Consider the following 14,758-nt stretch of genomic DNA (forward strand, 5'->3'; position numbering starts at 1 on the left):
ATGCCTGCCTCATACTAGATGGTCAACATACGAACTCATAATTCACAATCACAAGAGTCAGAGAATCAGATGTCCAGGCTCGAAACTTTTCAGAAAATATACCGTTTCAGATGAAAGCGGTTTGCCAAGGACATTTTTAAGCACTTAGATTTCATTCATAGTCGAGTAAATATGGTTCCAGTTCAACTTGTTCCAGGTTTTCAGTAACATTTGGCTCAACTCCCCTGTGAGAGCCAAAGTCCTAAAACGAAACATGAAGGCAAGGAGGGAGGGGGAGAAAAATGGCGGACAGAAAAAAAAGGGGGGGTCGTGGAATCATCATCAATACTCCAAAAAGCTCATGCTGTTAGAGGCACTCATTTTGACCACTCCGTGTTCAGCAACCGTTTCACTCTTTAAATTCAAAGATATAAGTCTTTTTTTGCGGGGGGGGGGAGAGTCTCGCTGTTGTTGCCCGGGCTGGAGTGCAATGGCGCAGTCTCAGCTCATTGCAACCTCCACCTCCCAGGTTCCAGCAATTCTCCTGCCTCAGCCTCGTGAGTAGCTGAGACTACGGGCGCCCGCCACCACGCCCGGCTGATTTTTGTATTTTTAGTAGAGACGAGGTTTCACCATGTTGGCCAGGCTGGTCTTGAACTCCTGGCCTCAGGTGATCCACCCGCCTTGGCCTCCCAAAGTGCTCGGCTTACAGGCGTAAGCCACCACGCCCGGCCTTTAAGTCTCTTTACCCTAAAGTTACAGAGCAAAAAGGATCCAAAAAAGTTGTTACTAAGATACAAGGACGAACCTCAAAAAGGCCAAGATCAGCAATTCCTTCTACACCATCCAAGTTTATCTGCTAAATATGAGTCTCCGCCCTTCCAGGCCTAATCTGATCACTGGGCATCCCCATCCTCCAAGGTGGGAGCCACTGATGTCACATCCAAGGCAACATAATCAATCGTACAGTTAAACTTTTGAGAAGGAAATATTTTGAAGATTAACCTGAAGAGGATATTCAACTAAGATGCATTCCTACCACGGACTGATAACTGTGTGACATCAAACAGATGTATTATTATAGGAATACTAAGGAAAACCCACAATATCCTTTGGCGTGAGCCCAAACTACACAAAATTAAATGTGTAATGGGATGGTGTTACCAGGGTACCGTAAAATTAATCGTCCAACTGGAAAAATCAAGGAAGACGAATGCCAGCCCCCACGTGCAGGGACACAGGTTGGAAGGGAGCGCTCCTCAGCCCCGCACAGGACGGCAGCTGCCCGGGTGGCGGAGGCGGCCACGGCGGGGCACGGCCACGGTCCCCGCCGGCCGAGAGAGCCTGGGGACCCCGCGCGAGCTGCCCTGGCTGGGGATCCCGGCGCCCCTCGTCCGCCCTCAGAGCCGCTCTCCCGGGAGCCCAGACGCCCGGCGCGGGGAAGGGGGAGACGCGACCCGGCGCCAGTCCCGCTCAGCAAAGGAGCCGAGAGCGAGGGGGCCCGTTGGGTGGGGGGCGGCGACCCCAGGGCCGCAGGCCGGGGGCTCAGGGCACGCACTAGGGACCGAGGCACAGAGCCCCCGCCGCCCTGGCCGCCCTCCCTCCCGCACTCCCCTGTGCCCCGGCCTCCCGCGCCCACCCCGCGATCGCCTCTGCCCTCCGCGCAGTCAGGCCGGCGGCCTCGGCGGACCCGACGCTCTGCGCCCGGCGCGCGCCCGCGACAGGAGCGGGGACGGGGACGGGAACGGGGACGGACGGGGACGGGGACGCGGACGCGGGAGGAGGCCGCGGCAGGAGCGGGCGCGGTACCTGCGGGTCGATGTCGCCCACCGCGTAATACTTGACCTCCCTGAACATCTCCTCAGGAACTTTGAGCGCCTGGTCCGACATGATCGCGGCGGCCCGGGAGGCTCCGCGGCAGCGCCCGGCCCCGCCCACCCCCCGCCCCCGGCCCCGCGGCGCCCGGCGCCCCCGCTCGCCCCGCCAACGGCACTGCCCGCGCGGCCCGGGCCGGGTCCTGCGAATCGGGGTCCGCTCCCCCGCCCTCCGCGCCCCCGCCCGCGCCCGCGCCGAGTGCCCGAAGCGCGGGAGCCGCGCGCGCCCTGCGGGACGCACCATCCCGCCCCGGCCACCGAGGGGGAGCGCCGAGGAGCCGCCAGGCCTCCAGCAACGCCCCACGCCTCTGCCGCCACCCACGGCTCCGGGGGAGCTGGGGCCCTCCGGCCAGCTCTGGATCTTGCGGTTCCATCTCCGCAGCTCTTCAACGAGGGATCCCGGGGGACGAGGTGAAACTCGCGCCCCCCTCGGCGGGGCCGGAGTGAGCCGGTCCCGGGAAGGAGGGGAGCGGGCAGGCCCCTCCCGTCACCACACGCGGCTGCTCGGGGGCAGCGCATGCGCGCGGCGGAGGGGCGGGGCCTCGGGGCCGCGAGTGAGAGCTGGAACCCGGCTGCGGCCTCCTCGGGCTTCTTGGCCCCGGGCAGCGTGGGGTTGGGTGTCCCGGCTGTTCTCAGTGGCCGCGGCCGGACCTGGAGTAGTGGCTGAGCCGCTCTGGCCGAGCAAGGCGCGGGTCCCCGGTCTGCACCGCGCTGGACCCGGCTCCGCCGTGACGGAATTCCCGAGGCCGCAGCGTCACGCAAGACGCGCACTGGAGGCCGCCGCGACGAGTCCTGGGGTCTCCGCCGGGCCTCGACGCCCGAGCTGGGGACGTGCTGGAGGGACGCCCGGCCCCGCCGTTGCCCGAGACCCCGCTGTCCCGGCCGGGCCCGGCCTGGTGTCGTGTCCGGTCCGCGCTGGAGGAGAGTCCCAGACGGCAGAGCCCGCGGTGCAGCTCCAGCCCCGGAAAGCCCCGCGCTCAACAGGTTAATACTACACAGCGGCGATTCTAATGCTCATGCTTTTATTTACAGCTCGCCTCCCTTCTGCCAAGATTCACAGAACACGGCAGAGTGGCCTCGGGATCACCTGCCCGAGACACCTGCACGACCGGAAGTCGGGATAAGAAATAAGGCCGTGATGACGAACGCAGCCTTTCACGTTTATTTCCAATCTCACAACAAACCGGAGACCAGGAACTCTTGGGTGATTGTCGGAATATTACCTAGTCCTAAAACTGGAGCATTGGTTTCTAAAGGAATCTGAGACAGGCCCGCAGTGTCTTCTCCACATGCCTTAAGTCTCTTCTGCAAAGCAGAAAACCATTTTTAAGTAAATGTTAGTGAAATTGGTTTTAAAAAAGAGAAAAGTCCGGGCGCGGTGGCTCCACGCCTGTAATCCTAGCACTTTAGGAGGCCGAGGTGGGCGGATTGCCTGAGTTCAGGAGTTCGAGGCCAGCCTGGGCCACACGGTGACACCTCGTCTCTACTAAAATACAAAAAATTAGCCGGGCGTGGCGGCGCGCGCCTGTAGTCCCAGCTACTCGGGAGGCTAAGGCAGGAGAATGGCGTGAACCCGGGAGGGTGAGGTTGCAGTGAGCCGAGATCACGCCACTGCACTCCAGCCTGGGCGACAGAGCGAGACTCCGTCTTTTCAAAAATAAAGAAAAAGAAAAGGCTTTCAAAATTACTTTGTGATACACTAATATGACAGATTGGATCACTTTCCAGGCTTTAAGTTGGCCTTTGTTCTACCTTTTTTTAGTGTATGATAAAATTTGTGTTGGTTCCTTGATCAGCATGCAGTGAACGCTGGCTCTTGTTAATCAGGTGAATACAGTTTTGTCTTTACATTTGTATGTATGTCGTGAGTGGTTTTGTACGGGCAAGAGGTAAACAACACATTTAAATATGCTTAATGATTTATCATTCCAGTGGTTTCTGGTTTTTTTAGTCTTTTTCATTTGTCTGTTGAACAATCTGAAACATCCCTATTCTAAGGCTAAAAAATTTCTTTTACAAACTTAGGTTAAGCATTCCTAATCTGAAATCCAAAATACTCTAAAATTCGAAATTTTTTGCGTGCTGACGTGACCCCACAAATGGAAAATTCCAGAAGTGTCCTCATATAACACTGGGTCACAGTCAAATCACAAGCTTGGTGTGGTGGGCACCTGTAATGCCAGCTACTCGGGAGGTTGAGGCAGGAGGATTGCTTGAGTCCAGGAGTTTGAGTCCAGCCTGGACAATACAGCGAGACCCTGTCTGTAAACAAAACAAACATTTTTTTAAAAAACGCCACCAAAACTTTGCTTTCATGCACAAAATTATTTAAAATATATAACCTTACCTTCAGGCTATGAGGGTAAGCTAAGGTGTATGTGAAACAAATGAATTTCCCTTTTAGACTTGGGTCCCATTCCCAAGATATCTTATTGTGTATACGCAAATATCCCAAATCAAAAATATCTGAAATATTTTTGTCCCAGGCATTTCAGATAAAGGTTACTCAACCTGTAATAAAAACAGAGTGCTTGCCTGAAGGAAAAACCCAGAATTTATCATCCATCCTTAAAATTTTTATGACATCCTTTGTAATCAGGAAACCTTTTAATACCTAATAATATATTTGATATATTCTGGTATATATTTTTCATTATGAAAAATCATTCTATGTTGGGAACATATCAGTGTAATAAATATGTTAGATCCAAAATACAGATCATGCCTTTTTATCAACCTGTGTGAGAGAACTTATTTATCCTTTTTTTTCTTTTTCATTCATTTATTTATTTATTTATTTATTTATTTTTGAGATGGAGCCTCACTCTGTCACCCGGGCTGGAGTGCAATGGCGTGGTCTTGGCTCACTGCAACTTCTGCCTCCTGGGTTCAAGCGATTCTCCCGCCTCAGCCTCCTAAGTAGCTGGGACTACAGGCGTGTGCCACCACATCTGGCTAATTTTGGCATTTTTAGTAGAGACAGGCTTTCACTGTGTTGACCAGGCTGGTCTTGAACTCCTGACCTTGTGATCCTCCTGCCTTCCAAAGTGCTGGGATTATAGGCGTGAGCCATCGCGCCTGGCCCTCCTTTTGTTTTGCGTGGTTAAACACAAACTAAGCATGTGATTTTATGTTAAAAGACCTGAAGTGGACCTCAACCAGGTGTTTTATTTTGTAAATTAAGAAAGCAATTTGTAACGTTCAAAAGAACAAGCTTACCCTACTTCAGGTTCTGATGGTCAATAAGGCAAACTGGGATTAAGCAATCTGCTATGTAAGGCCGGCGTAGTGGCTCACCCCTATAATCCCAGCACTTTGGGAGGCCAAGGCAGGCAGATCACTGGAGGTCAGGAGTTCAACACCAGTCTGGCCAACATGGTGAAAGCCTGTCTCTACTAAAAATACAAAAATTAGCTGGGCATGGTGGCATGTGCCTGTAATCCAGCTTCTTCAGAAGCTGAGGCAGGAGAATCACTTGAACCTAGGAAGCAGAGGTTGCAGAGAGCCGAGATCACACTACTGCACTCCAGTTTGGGCAGCAAAGTGAGACTCTAAATAAATAAATACATAAATAAATACATAAATCTGCTATTTAAAACCCCATCAACTAGTCAGAATTTGTAAAATACCACATGTGAACTGTGCAAGGTGGTCCACACAAGTGGATCTTATGGCAACAGCATCAGGAAGGCCTGGAGGCAGTGTCACACAAAGAAAATGTACCTCAGAGAGTCTCCAATACTACTACTTGGCCAGTAATGAAAAATAAAAATGTTTATATTAGGTTAATTTCGTGTGAATAAAGTATGTTCTGAGGCAGTCTAAAAAACTAGCATCCTGACATGAAGAGTAACCCATCTAGCAGAGGACGTAAAGATGGCAAGTCAATTTTTAAAGACAAGTGGTAAACTCATAGAAATTATCTTCCCCAAAATGGCCATATGCAAAGTTATAGGAACAAAATATCGTGTCGACAGTGCTGTATCTTATTCACAGTTAAATAAAATTCTTATTACTGGTTTTGTGACACTTCAAGGATGAGCCATTTTAGTGTGATAACTATCAATTTATTAACCAGAAGCTTTGCATTTGTTTAATTTGAAGCATATCACTTCCAGATATGACACTGAGCATTAATATTTTTAGACTTCCCCCAAGTAAATTGAAAGAATGTTAATTTTGTTGGTGATTGGCCTTTGGAGAATTAAACAGCCGGCTTACTGCCAATCCTAGTTCAGTAAATATGGTAATATGTTTCTCATTTTCTATTTTGCACAATTAGATAACCTAAGCCTAGGAAAAATAAAAAATTAGAAAAATAGAGTTGGGGATATTTAGCTCAAATTGCACTTACTGGTGGACACTCGAGGCAGTTATTTAGATTATTTCCAACTGGCTTTTTAAAAATGTATTTCTGTATCGTATACAGCAGTCTCAGTCTTCATCTCTCCAGTTCAGCTAGCCATACATCCCTTAAAATTAGATATTTTTAATGTTTAGTAAACCTTTAGTTTGGATTTATAGACAACATTTAACATGCTCACGAAAGGGTCAGAATACTCAAGTTTCTAGCACAAACAGGCCATAGTTTAATTGCAGGAGAAACTGCGAACTCAAAAGAGCACTGCTTCTCTGTAGGAAAGATTCCATCAGTGGACCTACAGGGCACAGTTGCCACCAGTGTCATGTAGCTATTCAGTGTCGGAAAACTAGAAATCACAAGTTAAGAAAAAGTGTAGATTACCCCAAATTCGATACCCAGAAGCAACTACTATTGAAATCCTTCTAGACCTTGTCCCATATAAATACATTTCTTTCCCTAAAAAAAATTACACCCCATACTCTGCCACTTCAGAAAAATCAAGACTGTCTTTCCATGTCAATAAATATCTATATCATTTAATGGATACATAATACTCCCTTGTTTGAATGTACAATATTTTATGCTGTATTGTTGCACATTTGTTGTTTCAAATTTAACAGTTACAGTACTCCAATGAAGCAATCATCTTAACATATGAATACATGTATAAAGTATTATAATGTTCCATCCTTTAAGGTTAGAAACAACGTCCCATACCTGTCTCCCATCACTCTGAGGACAGTACGGTAGCAGGATCAGTGATTTTCAACCATGGGCAATTTAGCCCCCTATGGCACATTTGACAATGGGGACATTTTTGGTTGTCACAACTAGGGGGTAGGGGATAGGAAGCTGCTAAACGTCATGCAAAGCACAGGACCATCCTCCATGACAAAGGACTCGTGCAAAATGTCATTAGTGCCGCTATTGAGAAACCTGCGTTAAGATCATGTTGTAACTACATTTCAGTGGAATAAGACTTTGAAAGTTTCGACCGGGCACGGTGACTCACGCCTGTAATCCCAACACTCTGGGAGCCCGAGGCAGGTGGATCACTTGAGGTCAGGAGTTCGAGACCAGCCTGGCCAACATGGTGAAACCTCATCTCTTACTAAAAATACAAAAACTAGTTGGGCATGGTGGTGTGCGCCTGTAATCCTAGTTACTCGGGAGGCTGAGGCACGAGAATGGCTTGAACCAGTGAGGTGGAGGTTGCATTGAGTCAAGATTGCACCACTGCACTCCGTCCTGGGTGACAGATCTAGACTCTGTCTCAAAAAAAAAAGAAAGTTTCTTGCACATAACGCCTTGGTGGCTTACTTCGGACAGCTTTCTTCCAAATGGGACTTGGCTTCTGTCATCATGGGGCTTTGCCAGCTATACAGATGAGGACAAAGCACATAGAGTATCCTGCTGCAGGTTCTATGCCTGAGCTAGCAAGAGTGGCACACATTCCTCCAGCCATTTCCACTGGCCAGAACCTGGTCTCCTGACACCTCCGTAGGCTGCAAAGGAGACTGCTGGTTGATGTGGTCTTCTTACATGTCTAAGAATAGAAAATGACATTGATACAGGGAGGACAAAGGAGCCAGTTGCAAACAGCAGACCCTGGGGGCTAAAAATAAAAAAAAAATAAGAAAAAAATAAAGAAAATGACATTGATGGTATCTTGCCAATTTTTGCCATTTTTGGTTTTCAAAAAAAGTCTTATATAAATTAAGATTAGAGAGTGTAATATAACACAAAATTCTCAAAGATAATTTCAAAAAAATGCCCTTTAGCTACTCAATAGATATTTGTTGAATTTGAGGTTACTGGCTTTATACATAGAGGATTAAGTGTATTCTTTTTCCCTCCTGGCCAAATGGCAAAACCCCATCTCTACTGAAAATACTAAAAAATTAGCAAGGCGTGGTAGTACGCGCCTGGAATCCCAGCTACCCGGGAGACTGAGGCACAAGGATCGCTTGAACCCGGGAAGCAGAGGTTACAGTGAGCTGAGATCACGCCAGCCTGGGCAACAGAGTGAGAGTCTGTCTCAAACTACAAAAACAGCATTCTTTTTAAAAAAGCAAACACAAGGTAGTTCTCCGAGGCGTGTGAGTGATGTGTTAGATACCTTCCATTTGTCCCACTCCCCATATCAGATCTGTACTCCATCCTGCTCCACCTTTTTTTCCGCCCCTGGGTGCTGACCTGAGCAGATTATATAAGTAGAATCCCTTGCACATTGGCTTCTAGTTGAATTTGGTCAATGGGGAGTCCCAGCTGAAGGCTGGGAAGTGAGGGGAGGGAGGAGAGAGGTATTAGGGTGTTTATTTCCCAGGTTCCTCGTCAGCTTGCCTTGAGCTGGCAGAGGAGCCCATTCTATACAACTCTCTCCTTCCAGGTCCTGGGAATCTTTCCTTCGTCTCATCACTTGGACCTACGGGTGGTGAGGGCTCACCTACTTCCCCCCCCCAGCTCCCTTCACTCTCCATGCATACCACCTACACCTTTGTAAGTAGTCCCTTGATAAACCTTCTCAGATGATTGTAATTTGAGTGTGCTGCTCCCAGTGGTGACCCTGTTGTGATGGACAGGAAAATCTTACAGGGACAATGAGAAATTCTTAAAATATTGTGTCTGCTCTCAAAAAACTGACAAATATTTGGATGCACAAACCTAACACTAGTGGGATTCTGTAGAAATGCAGCAGAGATTTAGAAAAGAGGTTCCCGTGTGCCAGAACAGCTGGGGGAAAACTCTTGGATGGAGTGGGCTGAGGGGAGAGGAGAAACCACTGAAAAGAGGTCAGAATACTGATACTGCCAAATAAAAGAGTGCACATTTGGGATATTAAATAACTGATGATTTAAGGTAGAAATGGGGAATAATAAGAAATAATAGGCTGTGTCTAGCATATGAAGATCTTGGGACCTCATCAGAGGAGGTTGTTGCATTTGACTTAGCATAGTTCTGGGGCTGTGAAAACAGAAAAGAAAATTGCTTACCAGCTATTTGAAGTTAAGTACTTGGTGACAAGCTGGCTGTGGGATTGACTGTTTACTCACGTTGTGGGTAAACAAAAAGACATTGAATCTTAACTCAGATTTTAACCCCTGGTACCTGTGAGTGTGACCTTATTTGGAAATGGGGTCTTTGCCCACATCTTTAAGATGAGGTCCTACTGGATGAGGATAGGACCTAAATCCAGTCACTGGTGTTCATATAAGAAGAAGAAAATTTGAACACAGACACCCAGGAGAGTGCCAAGTGATGACCGCGTCAAGGGTTGGAATGATGTGTCTGGAAGCTGAGGAACACCAAGGTTGTGGCAGTCACTAGAAGCTGGAAGAGGCCAGGACATCCCCTCCCCTAACGCCTTCAGAGGAAGCACGGCCTGGCCACCACCTTGATCTTGGATTTCTGGCCTCCAGAACTGAGAGAATGAATGTCTATTGGTTAAGCTGCCAGTACATGGCACTTTGTTACAGTAGTCCTAGCAAACTGACATTCAGCACATCTGAAGTATAGTCAAGAAGAAGCTAGAAATTAAGATGTCGGACCATGTTTGGAATTGATTTAAGCCAAACAGCGTACTATGTGTGCCCTGCTAAAAATTATAATAATGAGAAACTGTTATAACCTAAGAGTGACCCCAGGATTTGTAACTGACTTTGAGTGCCCAAGAACTGCATAAGTCTATTAAGATAAACTTATTTCAGTTCCTTGCTTTCATTTCTTTCCATGTTTTCTCTTTTTTCCTATGAATATATACACATCCAGTGGACTTTTGAAGCCCGGGTGGGTCTAGTGGTAAGCTTTCACTGCTAGGTTATGCTGTGGGAACTAACTCCCAAAGTTCAGTGGCCTAAACAAAGCTCACTTCTCACTCATGTGTTGGGCAGCCATGGCTCTGCTGCTCTTCTTTCTGGAACCTCTGCAGAAGGCATAGGCAGTTCTGGTGACCAAGGGGAAAGAAGAATGGCAGAACCATGCAATAGCTATAAAACTTCTCTTTGGAATTCACACACATTCCATTTGAAAGTCAGTCTCGTTGCTGAACCTGATGTCAATGTGGAGGTGAATCTGTTCCTCCCACAGGGAGTCACTCCAGGTCACGGCAGAGTGGGCAGGGGTATGTCATCCTCTTCCTGGGAATACAGCAAATAACTGAGGACAGCAGTGTGTTCTACCAGTGTTCCCTGTCAGTCACAAACGTGAACGTATGTCCCTTCTGTACTCCACATGCGTGTCTTTTGAGAAGAAATTGCAAAAATTCCACTCAATGATAGCACCAGGCCCAAAGTGCAGGTGCTCATGGGGGCCTCTGCATCTACTCTAGATGTGTCTTCTCTCAGTCTAGTAACAGGTGGATGCCCCTCTTCCTTGACACGCTGTGGAGCTGGGAAAGACCACTCCATTGAGAACAGGGAGAATGAATGCAGGCTGACCCAGTCGCTGGTCCAGAGCGCGACGGGCATCCCTGTGGGTGGATGTAGGGAGGGTCCCCCACCTCAACTGTCACTAACAGTTAAACTTCAGTAAATTACGTTGTAGCTACGCACAACTTCCAAATCTCATGACTGCGCTCACAGACGCAAGAGTGAGGTTCGAGGAGTTGGCCTGTGAAGGTACTTGATCACTGCGTGGTAAGAACCCATGGATAAAAACTTTCCTTTCTTTGCCCCATTTTTTGAGACATTTCACCAGGTTCCTCAGAAAGGGCCCCATTGATCTTGCACTGAGTCCCATTGGGTGGTCAGTTTGGTCACACATCCCACCCTCCCTGTTTCACCCCCTGCACCCGCACCCCTGCTCCCTGGGGTCACTTTCCCAGTTAAACAGTTTGCACACAAGCCCTTGCCCAGGCCCTGCTCTGAGAGGGGCAATTTGGAGAACCCAAGCCAGAACCAAAGCAAGTGACAAGGCCAAGCCCGCAGTGAACAGGGCAAGAACTATAATCCTACAGGAGAACAACCCATGGAGGTGAACAATACACAACAAGCAACTGCGGTGGAAAAGTGGTGTTGTGGCTCTTGTTTCTTTGGTTGGGTTTTGGTTGTGGCTAAAGACAAGGTTCACCGTCCTCAGAGCATCTTAAGAGTTAGGATAATGCCATGGTTTCTAGTACATAACCATGGATTTTCACTATTCAGAACTGTTTAATTTGCCCAGCAAGTAATTCCCTCCAGTTTTCCAGAAAGTATAAATACGTTCACCAATTGCTGGTTCTTTATAAAGTTAATGATTCTTCACACTGTGTTATCTACATTTGTCTGGGGCAGCTAAATTACTCCCAGGAACTTTGCACACACAACTGAGCACAAGCTTAAGTGGCATTATTAGGTGGCGTCCAGAAGCTGAACTTGTTCAGAGTCCGTGAACCAGCAGGGAGACAGCCCAGCATGGGACTCATACCTGCATCTTCTCAGAAAGAGGTGTGTATTCACAGAGGAACTGCTGCTTTTACAAAACAGTTGATTTAGACCTAACCTTTGTAGGTCTAGCTTAGAGATGGACAAGTCCTAGGACTAAAACGAAAGTACAAATCTAGGAAATAACAAAATATTTTCTAAGTCAGGAGTGGCCAGCCTGTAGACTGATTGAAGACTTCTATTGTTTCATTTATTGCCTTTGAAGCATGTGAAAATAAAACTGTTGTCACGAATTGCATTGGTCATTTGATTAAAAACACCCAGCAGCATTAACATGCCAATTGAGCACACTTGTTTACAGTAATTAAAAACTGAATGAATTAAGGATTCAAGTTTTGGAGAAGAAATTGTGCCCCATCACTTCTACTAGTGCTTTCTAACACCTTGATTAGATGGGCTACACTTAATTCCTGTGGAAGTTCATCGGTCCCAGATGTAGGAAATACATTCTGAAGAAAGAGAGTCCTGAAATTTGGGAGATTCCCTACAAATTGGGCTACTTACTCACTTTCTTGTCAGCAAGACCAAGTGTCTATTGAAGATATTCTCTGCTGGCAAATGCTTTACAGCACTGGCTTTTGGGAATCCATATTCGCTCACCCACTCCTACCCCACAGAGTGCACCATGTGCTTGTCAGTTGCATGGAGCCTGAGAACAATGTAAAAAAATATTCCTGGCAGGGTATCTGCTTAGATATTTTCAAGCTTAGAAAAATCATTTTTTCACACCTGTAATCCTAGCACTTTGGGAGGCTGAAGCAGGTGGATAGCTTGAGGTCAGGAATTCGAGACCAGCCTGGCCAACATGGTGAAACCCTGTCTCTACTAAAAATACAAAAATTAGCCAGTTATGGTGGTGAGTGCCTGTAATCCCAGCTACTTGGGAGGCTGAGGCATGATAATCGCTTAAACCCAAGAGGTGGAGGTGGCAGTGAACTGAGAGCATGCCACTGCACTTCTAGCCTGGGCAGCAGAGCGAGACTCCGTCTTAATAAGAAAAAAAGAAAAAAGGAAAAGAAAAAGAAAAAGTATTTGTAATGGCACCACGCAACACAACCTTATTCTTTATTTGGTTGTTACTCTGAGACATTTCCCAGAGGTTAGGAATTTATATCCAAAAATAATGTTGACAGGCATGACAGTTTGGGGTTGAGCAGAGTTGGGCTTGTTTGCAAAGTATCTCTTTAGTTTTATCTCAGACATTTCACCATTCACCAGCTAATTAATGAAGATCCTAAGCCAAGATCTGGTTCTGTATCATACCACCCTGAAAAGATTTTAACAGTGTCTCCAACTCTTAACTGCCTGATCTGTCGCTCCTATTTAACACTGTGTCCGTCTCCAAGATGACGGGAGTCAATCTCACCTTTTTCAGAGACTACACTAAGGTTGAGAAAGGTGAGGCCCAAGGAATTCAAGTGACTTTCTCATTGTCACAGTTACTGGCAGAGTTTGGGTTACACTCTCCTTTTTAGACTTATTCTAATTCATTCTTTAAAAACATTGAAAGAGTTTAATTTCATATACAATAGAAATAGTAAAGAGGTAAACTCTCTAAAAGTAATAGCTATACTATGGAAAAATCTAACTTTATTTAGGTTGAACAGAGTATACAGATTTATATTTTTTGTAGCTAATATATATTTCTCTTTTGGAATTGGTTGAAGTGGAAGAGACAATTTTATGTTTAATGTCTCGTGTCAGTTTTAATTTTCTGATTTAATTAGTTTCCTAATTAGAAGGGGTTAAATTAATTAACCTTATTATTTACTATATATTTAATGATTTCTCCTCTATGGGGAGTTACTTAATTTTCAATAATTGGAAAGCTTCTGACGAGAGGGAATATTGCCAAGTCTTACACTTATTGTTTTATGATCAGTTGTAGGATTAAGACAGATTAAGGGGAATTTTAGGTGAGATATCAGATACTTGCAAAGGTGTTTCTCACTTGTTTTGAACCATGATGTATGTAAAAACTTGACTTGAGACTCCATAATTTCTGTCCAATTTGAACTCAATGGCTATGTTCTTTGTTTAAGCATAAAATACATCCTAGAATATAGACTTCTGTAAGAAATAGCCCTGTCACATGATCTCTGTTATAGACAATAAAATAATCATGACACATCAAATAATACTAAATTATAATGAAAAGGAGAGTTTCTGAAACTATCACCTGGTATACATGGCATAATAAAATATTTAGATTTTCCTCAGACTTGTCAGTGGACTAAATGGATGACATTTTTTGGGAAGACATAATAGATTGATAAGCCTAACAGCTATATGGCTTGAGGAAATCGATAAGCCATATTATTCCATGTTTATAAATATAAACAATTTGTGGATAACTATGTTTTCATGTAGTGATGTGTTTTCAGAGAGCAAAATTGAGGCTGCATCTACAAAATGGCTGATTTTGCCTTCTCTTCCCACTTTAGAAGGGCCTCTGCACGGAGATTTGAGCAGCCAGCCCTCTGCAGGCAGACGCGGACAGAGACAGGACACTTGCCCATTTTTCCCTCTCTCTGCATTGCCCCTTATCCACAGCACCACTATCTGGGAGAGGCCCTGATCCATCAAGAAGTTACGTGAGTAAAGCTTGGGTACTGGTATAGTTAAAAACACAAGCCCAGTGCATGTAGTCCAGTGAAGCGATCTGATGATAGGAAATCCACTGTAGTTGAACAAACCTGTACTGAGCACGTAGGTGCATTGCATACAGGCTTTGTGTTGCAGTCAAGCCCCGTCCATAGAATGACTGAGTTCCAGCCTGTAAGCAGCGTATCAGATGCCAACGTGAGTTGTGTAGGGTAATGGAATTCAAAGTATGAGATGCGACAGAGACAGGGATGTTTCGGGAGGTCGTTTTAGAGGAGGGGTCTTGAGAGACCTTCGAAGATCAACAGGAAGAGGAGGATGCCTGTTCCCTTTGGAAGGGAAGCCTGAGCAGAGGCCTGGGCTTGGGAATGAGCATGGTGGGGTGGCAGGACTAGCAGTCAGCTCCTGCCTGGAGGAAGATGTTGCGGGATGGAGTGCAGGAGACACGTACAAAGAAGCAGGTTGGACACCCTCAGGGAAAGCTTTATATGAAGAAATGACTGTCCATGTTTCTCATA

The 14,758-nt window shown here is 46.4% G+C and overlaps 2 protein-coding genes across 5 annotated transcripts in view; one reads left to right on the forward strand and one right to left on the reverse strand.

Moving 5' to 3' along the window:
• The window catches only part of PAXIP1 (PAX interacting protein 1), a 60,236-nt gene extending 57,935 nt beyond the window's left edge, over positions 1 to 2,301 (reverse strand). For 2 of the 4 annotated variants that reach the window (XM_030932498.1, XM_030932497.1), the window contains exon 1: positions 1,789 to 2,056. Coding sequence is in view for 2 of the 4 variants with exons in the window: in XM_030932495.1 (XP_030788355.1) it covers positions 1,789 to 1,869 (81 nt within the window). In the remaining 2 variants the exon portion in view is untranslated. Of the gene's footprint in view, positions 1 to 1,788; positions 2,057 to 2,094 lie in introns of those variants that run through there. The other 2 variants (XM_030932496.1, XM_030932495.1) reach the window with 2 other exon arrangements.
• A 411-nt stretch (positions 2,302 to 2,712) lies between these two features.
• Positions 2,713 to 14,758, forward strand: part of HTR5A (5-hydroxytryptamine receptor 5A) — an 86,978-nt gene continuing 74,932 nt past the window's right edge. The window contains exons 1-2 of the mRNA XM_010368151.2: positions 2,713 to 2,837; positions 14,081 to 14,230. The gene's annotated coding sequence lies outside the window, so the exon portion shown is untranslated. The remainder of the gene's footprint in view (positions 2,838 to 14,080; positions 14,231 to 14,758) is intronic.

The sequence above is a fragment of the Rhinopithecus roxellana genome, chromosome 6, assembly GCF_007565055.1.
Source record: "Rhinopithecus roxellana isolate Shanxi Qingling chromosome 6, ASM756505v1, whole genome shotgun sequence".
Lineage (NCBI taxonomy): Eukaryota > Metazoa > Chordata > Mammalia > Primates > Cercopithecidae > Rhinopithecus > Rhinopithecus roxellana.